This window comes from Cinclus cinclus, chromosome 9, assembly GCF_963662255.1.
Source record: "Cinclus cinclus chromosome 9, bCinCin1.1, whole genome shotgun sequence".
Classification (NCBI taxonomy): domain Eukaryota; kingdom Metazoa; phylum Chordata; class Aves; order Passeriformes; family Cinclidae; genus Cinclus; species Cinclus cinclus.
Window position 1 is genome coordinate 23,653,661 of NC_085054.1, and position 16,633 is coordinate 23,670,293.

A 16,633-nucleotide genomic window follows, 5' to 3' on the forward strand; every position below is an offset into this window, starting at 1 on the left:
ATATTTTCTGTCTGCAGGTTCTTATTTTAAAGGGAGAAAAAGCTTGTATTTCTGAGCTGGCACAGACAGCTTCTGTCACAGCATCCATTGATTTTTTTTTTCCCTTTGGTAACATAATTCAGAGAAACATTAATTAGGAGTAGCTACAGAGATACAGGCTTTGATTTTTTTCCTTAGTCATTTTGGTTTATTGGCAAATCATTTAAGTTATTAGTGTTAGTTGTGAGAATGAACAATCAGATTAGTTGTGAAAAAGGCTGTAAACTATTGGTAAACACTTAGCATAGGTTTAATTTTCAGATAATTAGAAACAATTGGGTATTTTAGCTGACCAAGGGTATTTGAATAAGATTACCTTTTAAAATGATTTGACAAGGTGTGTGTCAGCAATAAAAAAGTAATGGATTTTCCTTCATGTAGTGTAAACATAAGGAAAATAGGTCTTGTCAATGTATTTTAAGACCAGACCAGACTTTTTTTCCCCATTTATCCTGATATTTATTCTGTTCAGTTTTGCTATCATCTGTGCAGCTAATCCAGTTTACAGCAGTCTGAGATCCAGATTTATGCTACAAGGCCATTACATTTCCCTTTAATATTCACAAAACAGGAATTACCCACACTTCCACCCGAGCAGGGTTCAGTTGCAGGCTGTTTGTTGCATGGTAATAAGCCCGTGGTTTTAAACTGTTAGTTATTTTTGGTAATGATAGTACTCTATAGAAGAATCATATTTTAAATCCCCAAGCATTTATGAAAATGTACTTCTATATACTTTGCTTTTTTGTTTGCTTTCTTTGCTATTCTTGAGCAATCCTAAAGAGAAAGTGTTAGGAATTAAATGGGTCACCTTGTTCAATAAATGGCAGTGAATACTTTTAATAAGGGATTTATTTCCATTAGGTTTGCTGAGACCATTTCCACTCACCCATTTCCGTTACTGGATTGTGGGAAGTAGCTCCATGCTGCAGTGCTATGAGAGTGAGGATTGAGGGCTGCTAAAAACAGTTTTCATGCCTGTGAGGCACAAACAGAAATGAAAACCTGCCTCAGTTGGTTTATATTCCTGTGAAAATGTAAACAAGCAAATCCTGGCTTATAGGCAGCCAGGTATCAGTATTGGTATCGCATACTCTGAAAAGTCACCTCGTCTTGTTGTCAGCATCATAACTGATATGCAATTACAAATGCCCTTCTTTGAAATGAGTGCTTTGCTGCAACATCAGATATTACTCTAAAAGGCATTAATTGTGACAAAATCCTGTCCCCTTGTTCAGTACTGTGGCATTTTGCTGGAAGTCTTGGAAGGAGGTGCAAAGCAGGGCACAGCAAAGTGCTGCAGTCTTTATCCCGTTGTCCCCAAGGATCCTTACCAAAAAAACATGGAAAAAGAATAGTACAGAAGGGCTAAAATAGCAAATCAGGGTGGATGAAAGATGACTTTTAGTAATATTGGATTCTTAACTTTGAACCACATTTCTTTTCCTTCATATGCTTTTAAGTATTGTTGGAACAGGAGTGGGATTGTATCCTAGCTCCGTGTGGCTGTGGATGTGCATGAACAGCCCTGGTCTGTGGTGTCTGTGATTTACTGGGGTCTCTGTACTGTCCCTCCCTTCTCTGTCCAGGTGTGTGACCCCAGTATTATGCAAACCCGAACCCGACAAGTGCTGAGGTCTCCTGTCAGTTCAAAGACCTGCCCTGAAGATTCACAAATGAAGCCATGTATTCTTAATCAAAATTGCTTCCAATACCAGTACAACCTAACAGGTAGGCTCCAATTTTCAGTTTACCCTTAGTATGTATTTCTAATTATGTTTGCTTGGGGTGTTGGATAAAGCCTTGACAATGTTGGTTTCAGTAAAGTTAATTACATGCCTACATTTTTACACATTAATGGACAAATTAATAATTTTTGTATTTAAGTTGTTGCTGCAAGTACATTGGAAATAAAGCATGCTAAATGGGATTTTCAGTCGGTTATCAACAGAATTAATTTAAAAATCCCTATTAAAAGAGTATCATCTGTGTGGTTCTGGTGAAGCCAATAATACCAAAAGAAGTCTGCCTTGAAGGTAATATGAGTTATATGGGTGGGCATGGGATATTCAGAGCAAAATGCATTATTTAGGACCTTAGAAGCAATTGGTTCCAATGCAAACAAGTGAACAAAACAAAACCAAAAAATTCCTTTTGTTTTGGCCAGCTGAAATAAATGAGAAAGGCATACAGAGGAGAGATCTAAGAGGAGTTTGGGGGCTGGTGGGAAGGGAAAACAAAGCAAGATAAAATATATTAATATAAACTCAGCCTGTTTGTAATAAAAGCCCTAGAAACACAGGCAGTAGGATGATGCCTTTTTTATCATCACATTTCAGAAATGCAGAACATTTATGTGTTCGTGTTTATCAAAGGTGGAAGACACAAAATAATAGGTTTTCTTCTCATCCTTCTTATTTATTGGTGGTGAATGGAAATTTTAGTGGCTTCTGTTATGCTTTTTGTTTATTTTAAATGGTGTTTTAAAGCTTATTTTAGTTTAGTTGTATTCTGACCAGCATAATTTCAGACACATAATAAGATATTAATTTTCTGCCGCTAGAAATACTGCTTTTATTTCATGAGTATTAGAGTGTAGTTTTAAATAATGGATAACTTTTCCTCGAGACAAAAACAGGTTAAACCAGAGTTCCCCTTCAGAAATTTCCCCAGCTGCTTTATCAAAGTGGAATTTTACTTCAGACAATACAGTCTTGTAGCTGTGCCAACTGGATCGAGCTGATAGCCTTTATCAGTGTTCAGCATGTGCACTCTGATGTACCGGTGTCCTGACGGGATACGGGACTGCGAACAGAGGTGTCTCCTCTGAGACTTGCCTGCTTTGAGAACAACTTTACTTCGTGGGGGTTGTTCTTGGGTTCCCACTGACATGGGGAAGTGCTGCTCTAGGTGAAGATAACGCCCATATTCAAAGCTTCAAAGCATCAGGCTGGATGGGGCTTTGAGCTGCCTGGTGTAGGGGAAGGTGTCCCTGCCACAGGAGGGGGTTGGAACTACACAGTCTCGAAGTTCCCTTACAAGCCATTCTGTGGCTGTATGATTCTCTGTTGGGTACAAAGGTGACCTGCAGCAGTGCACCCTTTGCTTTGTGTCTGCAGGCTGGAGCGGGTGCCAGCTGGGTGCCAATGCCACCTGCGGTCACGGGGAGCGGCGTCGCCTCCTCAGCTGCCAGCGCAGTGATGGGGCCACTGTCAGCATGCAGCTCTGCCAGCAGGTGAGCAGGGCTGGGACACACCCAGAGGTGTTTCCAGACAGCTGGGTGCCTTCTGGTCCACACTAAGACATTCTCCGTGAACGGTGGGGAAGTTTTGTATGGGGCTGGGAGCGCCCAGCTGGGGGCTTTGGGAAGCAGACAGGTGTCAGTGGGTGGTGTCACTCCTTGACCTGAGCACACGGGGCATGGCTACCATCTCAGAGCTGGGGGCCAGGGAGATTGTGTCCTGCTGTTAGAAATCTAGGGCTGTCCTTTTGGAATGAGACCCAAACACTCAGGGATGCTTGGATGTGAAACGCTTCAACACTGAAACGGCATTCACCCGCTGCACCCTCGGGAGAGCTCCCCGAAACACCGTGCTGGTGCCCTGCAGAATTGCTGCCAGTTCTTGTTCAGGTGCTTGGCTGTGGCAGGAGGTGGCTGGGGCCTGGGGAAGCTGATGCCTGTGTTTTTCTGTCACAGCTGCACCTAGAGAAGCCCGTGCCCACGAGCAGCCGGTGCGTGGTGGGGTGTGCCGTGGACTGCCAGCTCTCGCCGTGGTCAGCCTGGTCACAGTGCTCCCACACGTGTGGCACCGGCGGTGAGTCCCTGCCTGACCCCCTTAGCTCAGCAGTGCAGCACAGACAGTCCCAGGTGGGCTCAGGCAGTCCCTGAGTAGGGGTACAGAGCTCAGGGATAACCTCGAGGCACACCCAAATCCTTCAGAGGTGGTTTTGTATGCTCTCGAGGTCCTGAGGTGACGGGTGTTTAGAGCAAAGCAGGCTATTTTCAACGTACTCTAAAGTGAAAAATGTAGGGGAGAAAATTAGAGAAAAATTAGGGAACAAGCAGTCAGATGTCTGGAGGATTATTTATTAATTAATTCAAACTCTCAGAATTCAGTCACAGCAACTGTTAGCCCCAGAGATGGGGAGTGTGTAAAGCTAGCAAAGAGCTTGGGAGTATTACAAGATTCTGAAGAGATTAATAAATAAATACAAATTCTCTGGTGAAGTAATTTTAGTAACATACTGTATCCTATCGAAGAAAACGCACAAAGACGATTTTTCGTCATTTAGTGTATGCCTCTGTCTCCATCTTGCATCCACACGTTCCTCAACACTTACATGACCCCAGTAACTTCAGCAAGACTTTCTATAGCCAGTAGTGCTCACCAGCATACAAAAAGTGAAAGGATTAGGACCTTTTTCAACTTATGTGATTTAAAATACCCTTTGAGTATTGACATGAGGAAATGCATTGAATGTTTTATTCTCAATGAGCTTGGGACTTTATTTCCCAGGCTTCTGATGTGCCTTAGATGTACAGCTAATGGTCTTTAAGATTCAAAAGCCATAATGTATATTTGAATCAAATTCACTTAAGGTCAAAAAGAAAAAAGCTCTTAACTTCCATAAAATGATCCCTTCAGATGGATTCCAGAGATCAAAGCATGTTACAGAAAATGCTTAATATTTGGATTAGTGCTGTTCTTTCTTTGCTGAGCTTTTAGCCTGTTTGTGAAGTAGTGCTTTCTTAACAGAAATGAATAATTCATGGACAGTGTTTTAACAACAACACACTGGACTGGGAGTACTATTAATTCCAATTTTTTCCCTTAAAATCCATTTTGGAGTGTTAATGCTTGTGTTGCTGAATACACTTAATTTAATTTTTTGAGTGTTCAATCACTTACTAAGTTAGAGTACAGTGCAAAAGCAGGTTGCAATGTTTTCATGGCTTTTAGCATGCTCAAGGAGCAGATCACCCTATATAGTATCTGACGGTTTTTTCATCCTGAGCTCTTATATTGCATATTTTGCAAAAGGAGGTGAAGATGTGTCTTGCATTTGGCCCCTGATCCTGAAATGCTTGTGGAAATTCCAAAGATTGGTTAAAGAGCTACCAATGAGTACAAGGAGTTACTTCATATCCTAAATCAGAGGAAAGCTGGAAACATTTGTACCTTGCTGAAAGAGACTTTGCAGTGAGTGTCCTGGCTTTAGGTGTCAAACCTCATTGAGGCTACCTGAACCACACAGTCAAGCCCAAGCTCAGCTCAGTTTATGGGTCATCCCTGATCCTCAAAGACCATAACTCTGCTATACTGCTGGCTGGAGAGCTGTCTTATACAGGCCACTGTACTGCTGCTGTTGTTTAAAATGGATTTAAAAGCTGGAAATACTCTTCTGTGAACCTACAGCAGCTAAGCAGCTGGGAAAATTGTCTTACAAACTGTGTCATAAAGAAACCAAGTTTTGCTCAGTCCTTCTCTACCACTTGAACAACTTTGCAGGGACCCAAGAGTCTCCTGAACCTCATGCCAAAGCATCAGTGAAACAGAAGTACTCTGCATTCAGGTTATTCCAAGTTTATTTTCCTGCAGCCTCTGTCCTGATCTGGCTTCTGCTGTATCAACTCAGAAGTGTGGAGCTACTGTGGCACCAAATATCCCTGGTGGAGGGAACTTGGCACCAGTCCTGTGGCAGTGGTCCTTGTGTGGTTCCAACAGCACAAACAGTGTCACTTCAGCTGCTTCACTGAGTGCCAGTGGGTTGTAAATACTCCTGGATGATGGCAATAACAGAGAAGACTTTACTCATGCACCTATCTGCAGGTGGTGCTTCAGAGGAGCACAGCAAGGGTTTCCAGCCAGAAGGGTCATGGGCTGTGACACCTTTGAAGTCAACCTGGGTTTCTCATGGGCATTCGTGGGAGTTGGATGAAGCCTCAAATTAGACAGGAAAAAAACAAACTGTGACAATAAATGAGCTGTGGGAATTGGCTGTGGTAAACACTCATAACTGCTTCCCTTTGCCAGTTAGTAATTGCCCAGTGGTACAGCTAAAATGGATGGCTTAGGTGCTCGGTGTGCAGAAAAAATTCACAGCAAGTTGCATGCAGCATTACTGGATCAGCTCACAACAATATTTTGCTTTTCTGGCTTTTTTTAGAGAGTGTGTGAAGGGCCTCCAGAAGTGCCATAAAGGACTTCAAAGAGAAACATCGTTTAAATATAATTCAGGTCAAAATTTAGTGTTGCTGGATGTGTGTTTTAATGTGTTTTTTCATTCAAGCATTGTTGCTAACAATTTTATTCTGTCCTTCTCTTCCAGTAACAGTTTGATGTGATATATTTTGATGAGTGGTACCTTTACTCAGATTTTATTTTATGGAATAATGCATTTAAACATGAAGTGGTGCTGCTGTGCATGTGGCACTGGCATCTAACACAGTTCTGGTACATAGCAGCCAAAGGCGAATACATTGATTTTTATGAATGATTATGAATAAAGCAGATCTCTCTTTCCTGCCTGCACTGAGCCTGTGGAGATGTGTAATTGATGTTTGCCTGTTGCAGCTGTAGTTCTGGGCAGCATCTGCTCAGGATGCTGGATAGGGCTTTAGGCTGACACTGGGTTATATATAAGGTTCCTTATACCAGTTGCTGTACTGCTCTGAAAAGATGTATAGAACTGCTTTAATGGATGATGCTTCTGTGGCCTGAATCAACTTACTGGAAAGATGTTTGGTAAGGATAATCCCCAGCAAATTGAATTTCCTTTGTTAAGGCAAATTAATACATGAGGATGCTGAATTTTTCTACATAAACGTTTTCCAATCCCACATGGCTTCTCCCAGGTTCTCTAAAAGGACTGATAAATTGTATAAAACCACCTACAGCTGTGCTTTGCCACTTATAAAGCTGACTTTATCAGATAAATTGCAGGATTTACCAGGGCTGAACATGTAGCTGTACCTTACTCAGTCCTCAGACCCCCAGGGACCATAGCAGGCTGCAGGGATGTGAATCCCAATGCCAGAGTGACCTGTGGGATAGAAATGAAGGGGCACAAGGATGCACCTTGGGAGATGTTGCTGGGGATGCCCCAGTGCTGCTGGAGGGACTGGCAATGGGAAGGGGATGAAAAGCCCTATTTGTCACCTGAAAAGCCCTATTTGTCACCTGTACCACTTGCTTGTGACTGCACCTAACCTGACCTCCATGGTTTATTTAAGTAACTTGATCCTGCTCTGGTCTTGTGGTTCCTTGATAGAGCTGTTTTTTGTGTGCTCTGCTCAAACTCACTAAACTGGTTACAACATTGTGACTGGGATGAAATGCAGCAGGAATTTGAATCTTCTTGGTTTCAGCCATGGCACATCACTTTGGGGGGATAAATTGCAAGTAATGGCAGGAATTTTTGGGGGATAAAAAAAATCTTGTTCTTCTGATTTGAAAATATAATCCTGTATTCCTGAGATGCAATTCTTGCTGCTGTCACAAAACAGAATTTTAAGTGATCAGCATTAATAAGACTGGCCTCTTTGGTTTTTCCCTTTCAAAACTAATTTGAGGATATCAAGAAATGTTTATTTTCAATTTCAGCACATTTTTCTCCTAATTTTTGTATCATATAACACTGCAGAGCAGAGGAATCAGAGATGTGACCAGTCCATTGGACAATTAGAAAACAATTCAAAAGAAAATTAAAGAAATAACTAGGGTTGCTTCAACTCTTCTAGAGTTTGTATTGGAAACAAATTAATTTCAGGTGCAGTGAGATTCTGGTATGTATAGGCAGCAAAAGATAAGGTATTTTAAAAGAAAAAAATGAGTTTTCTGCTACTTTTGTGGTTATCAAGCACCTAGATAAACTTTTTGGAGTAAAAAAAAAAAAATAAGGGCCTTAAGAAACTCACTGCAATCGTTGTGCAAAGAAAGGTTTCAAGGAAATTTCTTTCTTCAGTTATTAATTCACAGTGTTAAAAGAAAGTGATAGACTGAGTCAAGCCCCAGCTGACCACTGGGACTGTAGTGAGTTTCAGTAGTTTGGATAACCAACTGTAGGAAACCAAAATGGAAAGAAAAGTTGTTAATTCCTCTTTCTGTTCAATGATCCTCCATTTACATATTGCTAGAAACATGTTAAACAGAGTGTACAAAAGGAAATTATTTAGTTAATTAAAATGGCTTGGTGAATGCTTCAGGCTTTCAATTCCCTCCTAATAAAATTGGATCTTCCAGCCTTGGGAGACCTCCTTCTCCTTAGCTCCGTGCAGGGAGCTGGTGCCTGGCAGAACCCTGCAGCCACAGGCTTCCCACTGTTTCCCAAAGAGCCTTTTCCATGGCTCACCAATACTCAGCATTCGGCATTAAGACAAATATGGCAAATTTGGTCCAACTGGCTGGAGAGGAAGGAACAGCTAATTTTGGCCAGCTGGACCAGGGAGAGCCGTTGTGGGGCTCATCCAGCAGCAGGCTGGGAGATTTCTCTTCCTTTGCTCTGATCTCCCAGTGAACCTCAGAAGATTCCTTTCCTTTTTCCTTTCCTTTTTCCTTTCCTTTTTCCTTTCCTTTTTCCTTTCCTTTTTCCTTTCCTTTTTCCTTTCCTTTTTCCTTTCCTTTTTCCTTTCCTTTTTCCTTTCCTTTTCCTTTTCCTTTTCCTTTTCCTTTTCCTTTTCCTTTTCCTTTTCCTTTTCCTTTTCCTTTTCCTTTTCCTTTTCCTTTTCCTTTTCCTTTTCCTTTTCCTTTTCCTTTTCCTTTTCCTTTTCCTTTTCCTTTTCCTTTCCCTTTTCCTTTCCCTTTTCCTTTTCCTTTTCCTTTTCCTTTCCCTTTCCCTTTCCCTTTCCCTTTCCCTTTCCCTTTTCCTTTTCCTTTTCCTTTCCCTTTTCCTTTTCCTTTCCCTTTTCCTTTCCCTTTTCCTTTCCTTTCCTAGCTGGTAGGATTTTTCCACCTCCTAATGTATCTGATTCTGTGATGGTTGAATGCAGAGTCATGTGGGTAACAGCTTTTATCATCACTTCTGCTACAAACTCCTCAGGTCTAGGGAATTAAAACTGGAAAAAGAAGAAGTCTTAAAATTGGTTTTAATGGCTTTAAAAATGGAATTTAGTGGGTCAGAGTAAGGGAATAAAGGTAAGAGAGCTTGCTAAGGTACCCATCAGTGCCTTTTCCAGGTGTGTCTGCTTTTAATTTTTATTTGCTAAGATGTTTTTGGAAACCTTGCTCTGTGAATAGTCACGATGACAGATATCAGAGATGTGCCTTATACCTGCAGTATCCTTAATTAAAAATCATGTGCATAAATAGCTGGGAGAAGGGTCTGGCTGGGTATTGCAGCCTCCCTGTTTTGCAGGGTGTTTGCTCCCCCACCAGACTCCCCTCTGCTCACAAAAGCAGCTGGAGAGCGGTGATCCAAAAGGGAGAGCTCCACCACAGCACCTTATCTCTTCCTTTGCACTGGGTTAGCAATTACCACTCGCCTCTGCCTTGTTGTATTTGTCTGCCCTTACTGCCCAGACCTTTCAGTTTTTAACTCAAATCCACACGTATTGAAAGACAGGGCAGAAATTTTATCCTCAGCACAATCTTCTGCATCCCAGTGCATAAGGGCTTTTTCTTTTCCACTTTTCTTTTTAATTGGAGATGGAATTCTAATTGAAAAATTTTGAATGAAAACATTCCTGGACATAAATGGACAGCAAAGGAGGCAGAAATGGAATTGCTGTAACTTTAATGAATATATTCAGTTTTATTAGTTCAAAAGTAGTATCATAATTGCTTTTTCCATTCAGTGGCTGAAGAAGTTTTCACCAATAATAAATAGGTTTTTTAATGGAAATGGTAGAAGTGGTTATGGGCAGTAATAGCCACTACAGTGTTTGCAGTTTTCAAATTAGGTCCACATAATTGCTCATAAAAACAAAATTTCATTTGTTAAAAATCTCTGGAAACATATTGAATGTGTAATGGTAGAAATGCTTCTGCCATAGGAATTATTTTGCTGTCATATTTAATAATCAGGATCTAGTCAAGTATTTAAATATGTTGCATAAACAAATACTATATCTGGAAAACATACAAAACCGTGTTTTAAAAGTGCGCTTGGAAATACCAGTGACTGCATTTCTTAGACTTAGCGATCTCATCCCTATTATCCAAACAGTCTTCCCAATTAATTGCTTTTTTAACAGATTTTAGCGCTGGGAAATGAACTAGGAATGCTGATAAATTACAAAATCTCTCTTTCTCTCTTTCTCTCTGGCCGCATCTCTGCTGGGCTGTGTGCTGTCTGTCCTAGGCCAGATGGTGCGTGGGCGCTCCGTGGTGCTGCGGGCAGCGGGCGAGGGCAGACCCTGCCCAGGGCAGCTCACCCAGCACAGGAGCTGCCCGGTGAAGCCCTGCTACAGCTGGCTGCTGGGCCCCTGGTCTCCCTGCACCGTCCAGGTAGGGCTTTCTCCAGCACTCTCCGGAGCTCCCCCGTGCCCGGAACGGCAAAATCTATCGTCGCGTTATGGGATTAATTGCTGGTCGTGGGCTCGAGGTGTCTCTGTGGCTGGTGGAGGTCTGTAGGGAAGAGGGGGAAGTTCAGGAGTGGTGAACCCCTGCCCCTCATCTTCCAACCATCAGCTGCCATTCCTAAGTGATTCGGGTTCAAGTACTGTGAGCTCATAGAATTACTGCAGGGGATTTGTGGAGTGAATGTGTTTGACTGGGCATGGTCATGATGACCTGTAATTTAATTACATAAAATGTCTCTAACAAGAAAATAGATACACTAGATATCAAGAGAGCTTAGCCTTTTTTTTATCTTTTTGAATTTCTGTTTTTTGGAAGGGCTGTATAGCAGGTCTTCCCCCCAGGTCTCCGGTACAATAGTGTGAATTATTGTACGAAGGGCTGGTTTCTTCTTTCTCCTTACCCTGGCTATCTTTTTTTATGATCTAAAATTGTCTGGATTCAGTTCCTGTGTGCTGTCCCTATGCGTGCCACCTCTCCTCAGCACTGGGGCCAGAATTTTTTTCACTGAGTGTGAACTTCTATCAAGCTTGAATTGACTTTTTCTTCCCCTCCATGCTCTTTCTTCTCTCCTTATCTGTTAGATCACATTTCCAATATTAAAACTCATTCGTTGGTAACCCAGTTTAAGCAGAGGTGAATCTTTCACAGTGAGGTTTATCAGCCTGCTTAAACCTGGCTTTGGTGAGATGGAGGTAGGAGAAGTGTGGTGGATATGAGCCCTGTCTGGTCCCAGGGGACAAGACCTGTGCCAGATCTGTGGCTGCTTCTCCACATTATATCCTGTAGGAGATTGAAGCCAATAATGCACATAAAGACACACATCCCTTGTGATTTCTGCTCTGCCAGTGCCTTGAATACCCATGTGTTTTCTCAGTGTGGTAGAGGGATGTGTAATGAATATATGAGTGGCACAATAAATACCCAGAATTTTCTCAAGTTTTCACAAATGAAATCTGGATTGTGACAGTCCAAGATTAGAGAAACAAGTATATTTATATTTTCTCTAATCAACAACTCATTGCAACTAGTGATGTGAATGTTGTCCTTGTATGTGCTGTACTCAGCATGTATAAAATGTATATAACATATGTAGAACATAAATAGAACAAAATTATAGTATCAGCTGATATTTTGTCTAGCTAACATAAGCAGATTGTGTTAAACATCAGGGAAGAGACCTTCAAAGGAGCTAACACAGCTGATAAAAAAATTAGTTGGGGAGCTGAATTAAGGCTGTGGCTTACTTCAGATAAATAACACATTGTGCAGATTAAAGTGTGCCCATCCCAAACCCAGCTAAATTTCAGCTCAGAGTGAGTAATCACAGCATTATACCATCCCTGCATTCAGTGAGTTAGAGCCTGCTTCTCTTCTTCAATTACCACAGAGCAGTTTCTCTCCCCTTTGCTTTGTTTTGGAGAGAAGCCATTCTATTCATGTTCACTTCTCTTTAATGAGGTGCTTAGGAATTAAATGTAGTTCATAAATACAGGGTGATTTATTCCTGTGCTTTAGTGGAAAAGAAGCTTAAGCCTGCATTCTAAAGAAAGCTTTCAGAACTCCTGTTTTCAGGGATGCTTTGTGAAATAAGGTAAAGCATCCTGTGGTAAGGCCAGAATGCATAGTGTGAAAGTGTCCTCCTGTAATAATAGAAATGGGACAATTAATTATAAGGCTAATTTTTTTTTTCTTATATTATAAACTGAGACTGCAATTCCTAGTTGTAGGAGGACTATTTTATGCTAAATTGACTTCATGTGAATAATTAGAAGTGTCTTTGTGGTTAGGAATAGAGCCTGCTAAGTGTTCTGTGTTGCAGATTGTCACAGTATGGAAATCAGTGTATTGCTCCCCAGGTAATTGCACACATCCCAGGCACACCTGTCACAGCATAGGGCATTTCCCCTACATTCAGAGGGGTGAAAAACTTAGGAACTGGTCAGTACATACAGTTTTAAGGGGTTGTAGGGTTAAATCATTTTCATCCTAGAGTTAAAGTGTTTTACCCTGATTAGCTTAAGAAAGAGAAAGAAAATTAACAGTGTCTAATACTGTTCGTTATTTTTTCCATTAAGAAAATATAAGTGGAATAGCCAGGTGGCTGACATTCCTAAAAAGACTAAGAACCTTTCCTTTCTAACAGTTTTAAAAGTGATCACACAACACCCTTAAATGTGATCACACAACACTCCTTCATTAGAGAGACTTTTACCTGATTAAATGCTCATCAAGCTGTGAAAGCATTGCCCAGTCAGCTCTTTACCTAAAATAATTGTGAACACATGAACCCCAATAAAAGACAAAAAGGGAAAACTTTTCTTGAAGGCACATCTGAGTGATGCATCTCATTTGGGCTGTTACCTCCTATCTTATTAGAGTGTTACATGTGGGAAGTATCAGATGTGATGTGAGAGAAGGCTTGTGGAGATGCTGCCTTACATTAGTGTGCTACTGAATTCCAGAAATTCCTGACTGTCCAACACAGGAGGTATAAACCTTCTCTTTATTTTCCCAGCACAGTGAGCAGGGTGAGAGGTGGAGGCTCCATGCAGATGCTGGTGGAGGGGCACATACATCCTGCATATACATTTCTGTATACATTCTGGTCATACATTTCCTGTATTTAGGAAACCCAGCATGGGTTCTGCATCCTCAGGAGGGTCAGCATAAGAATTTTTGCAGGCAAATGGCAGGAATTCTTTTTGAAAGTCAAATTCCCACATATTTCCATCAAGGAGATCATGACTCAGGAGGCAAATCCTGGTTCTAGGCAAACCTCAGCAGATCACCTCTTCAAAGAAGAGCATTTACAACAAAGAATTGATCCCGAGTTTTGAATATGTGATGGTTTCCTTGGCAGTTCTCCTCTGATTAGCCACTATTCCCTGCATCCTCAGTGTGTCATTGCTGGCACAAACTTCCTCTAGTTCCACACCTATTGATTAGATCTTTAAATATATAATTTTGGGGACAGCAATAATTTTGAGGATGATAAGGAAGTTAATGCAGTGCTCCTGCATAGCTTAAGACCTTTTCAAATATACCAAAAAGCATCTCTGTAAGTGACAGGGTGACATTTTAAGTGTGTTCAATTGATTGTAAAAAGCCATTGCTGGTCTTGAAAGCAAGCAAGCAAGCAGGAGCCACTGTTAAAAAGCAAATCTTTCTCTTGGGGATTGTTTTGAGAATTCATAGGTTTGGGTTTTGTTTCTTTTTGTTCTAGACATTAGAAAATGGGAATGTAGCTCCAATATAGTGTGATAGAAAAATGGAGAGTGTTGCCTGTGGCCTTTTATAGTGGAAACAGTTGTACTGAAAAAAATTATTGGTTTTGACCTATTTATTTCTCAGTATTCCTCTTATTTATATATTGAGATATATGTAAATAATTACATACTGTTTGTAGAAGAGGTACATTTTTGAAAACTCTTCTTGTCTTCTCCAATCATTTAGTCATTGTTTGAGTCACTTCAAACTGGAGATGCTGCAGTTTGACTAGGGTCCATTATGCCCAAGAATATTCTCTCTTCATCTTCTGTTCCCACCAGACATTTCTGAGCATTCTAACCCAGTGGACAGGTGCACGAGTTTTTCACACACCATTAATCTCAGACCACAGCAGAAGTTTCAGCAGTGAAACAGTAATTTAGAGCAGTAAGTTACACACTGACTAAAGTGAAGCACTGTGTTAAAAACCTGGATTCTGGCTGCATATAGTAAATATGCACTAATGCTTCTTTAAGATGCTTTAGATGAGCAGCTGCTCTAAATCCAGCTGGTTATGCTCTTACTTCCATTTTATTGTGGATCTACAGCAGAAGGGAGGGAGAGAATGCAAAAGCTGCCAGGTGTGTGCAGGAGAGGCATTCTTGAGATTCCTGCTAGGAAACCTGCTGCTGGATGAATGCACTCGGTGGGAGCCATTCTGTTCTGCAGATGAAGTCCATTATTTTAAAAGAATCTACTGCCAGGAAATCCAAAGGAGCATTTCCCTTGGTTATATAAAGGCAATGTTTCCTCCTTCTTCTTGAGTTTTGTTTACTGAATTTTTTTTAAAGTGCCATTTCAACAAGGCTTCAGGCATGCGTTCATAAGGCATCATGCAGACATGAGGCACCTGAACAGCATCACAGCTCTTCATCTGATGAGAATGAAACAATTCCACCCTCTAGAAACAGCCTCAGTGCTTCACCTCTCAGAGCATCCTCAGCCCTTGATCCTAACTTTAGCCAAGGATTATTGTTTTTCCACTAAGAGATGTTATCTTCAGTAGTTTGGTGTATGTCTGGTTACTTCAGGACTGGGGTGATGAGCGTGGAGTGGCTCAGATGGAGCATCCTTTTCCTTGTTCAAATGGGGTTTAGTGCTGACAGGTGATGGCTGACTTGGGTTGGTGTTTTGGTAGTGTGTGACATGAACTGGTGATCTCTGTCTGCTCTAGATCTGGTCACTCCCTTTTGAACATGACACAGACAGCCCACAGTGCAGTAAGGATTTTTGCTTTTGCCGGGTTTAAATCACGTGAGTGCTCTTCTTGGGTTGTGTCATCAAAGGAGGGTAGAAGAAATGTCTGTTTCTTATGGGCAAGCCCTGCTCTTGGCTTCGTAAGAGAAGCCCAAAATGTCTTTGCTCATCTAACTTGGCACTAATTAAGAATCAGTAAATTCATTAATTTGATTAAAAGGCATGAAGGGCAGACCTCAAAGATGGTATTAATCCTTTATGAATGTATTCTCTTCCACACCTTTGATAATGACACACTTTCATGTATGGCTGCAGCCCTGCCTCTGAGCTGAGAGGAGATCTCTATCTGTCTTTTCATAACTGGGGATACTGCTGCAGACCAAATTTGTATCTTTGAAGACTTTTCATACAGAATCAACTGTGTTTCTTCTGTCATCTGCTGTCATTGATGCGTGCCTTTGTTCCCTTTCATCATCCCCTAGGGTGGACAGTGTGGAGATGGATTGCAAGTCCGCAACCTCACGTGTGTAGTGCATGATGCATCAGTTTCTGCTACATCCAAACCAGTAGAAAATGCATTATGTGGTGAGCTACCATCAAAAGAAAGTGTGCTGCAGTTACCCTGCTCTGTGCCTTGCCCAGGTAAAGGCTTTGGAAGGTCACAGTGAGTTTTTTGCCGGTGGTGGCTGTCTGAGGTAGACATGCTGCCATGGTTCTGAGTACTGTCAGCACTTGTAGTATAAATCTGTGCTTCAGCAGATCAGGTAAATGCTCAGTCTGCTGTTTCTACACCACCTGGGCAAGTCTTCCTTTGTTTTTTGAGAAAATGAGATATCCCATGAAGCAGAAAATCCAAATATTGTGTACTACTGAGAGACAGACATCCTAGGGATATTTCACTATTAAAGCTATTGTATTCTTAGGTTAGCCTTATCCTTATCCTTCAAGGCTAATTCTTTTTGAAAACCCGTGATTTCTTGTTTCAATGTGCAGGCGATTGCCACCTGACAGAGTGGTCTGAGTGGAGCTCCTGTGAGCTCACCTGCATCAGTGGCAGGAGCTTTGAGACAACGGGGCGCCAGTCTCGATCCAGAGCCTTCATCGTCCAGTCTGCAGAGAACCAGGAGAGCTGCTCTGGGCAGGAGATGGAGACACGGCCTTGCTCAGGTAGCTCGGCCACAGCACTGCTTCCTGCCCAGCAGGAATTTCTTCTGGGTGTGCTGCAAGGTGAAGAGTAACTGGTGTTGATGTTGCAGGAGGGAAGTGTTACGACTACCTGTGGCAAACCAGCCCTTGGCGAGACAACGTGCGCACGGTGTGGTGTCAGCGCTCAGATGGAATGAATGTCACAGGTATGTCCCCAAATGGCCTGGCACACTTGGGAATGAAATGTCTCCACAGAGGCTTTGTTGCTTCTGCATCTGTTTCTCAGAGGGAGTTGGGCATCCTTCCTTCATCTTCCAGAATTTCAGTTTGGATTTTTGTGTGTAGGAAAGACAGGTGGGAGCTCACCAGCCTTGCTGTCCGCTCAGCATCACACATATATTGCACAGGAGTATCTGGGCTAATTGCCCTTACTGTCAGGCTAGTCATGGGAACAAATGAGTGCA

General features: G+C 41.8%; 1 protein-coding gene across 1 annotated transcript in view; it reads left to right on the forward strand.

Moving 5' to 3' along the window:
• Positions 1 to 16,633, forward strand: part of THSD7B (thrombospondin type 1 domain containing 7B) — a 241,494-nt gene that overhangs the window by 217,497 nt on the left and 7,364 nt on the right. The window contains exons 17-23 of the mRNA XM_062498438.1: positions 1,629 to 1,770; positions 3,159 to 3,274; positions 3,737 to 3,854; positions 10,339 to 10,484; positions 15,506 to 15,665; positions 16,017 to 16,190; positions 16,280 to 16,375. Of these exons, the coding sequence (XP_062354422.1) occupies positions 1,629 to 1,770; positions 3,159 to 3,274; positions 3,737 to 3,854; positions 10,339 to 10,484; positions 15,506 to 15,665; positions 16,017 to 16,190; positions 16,280 to 16,375 (952 nt within the window). The remainder of the gene's footprint in view (positions 1 to 1,628; positions 1,771 to 3,158; positions 3,275 to 3,736; positions 3,855 to 10,338; positions 10,485 to 15,505; positions 15,666 to 16,016; positions 16,191 to 16,279; positions 16,376 to 16,633) is intronic.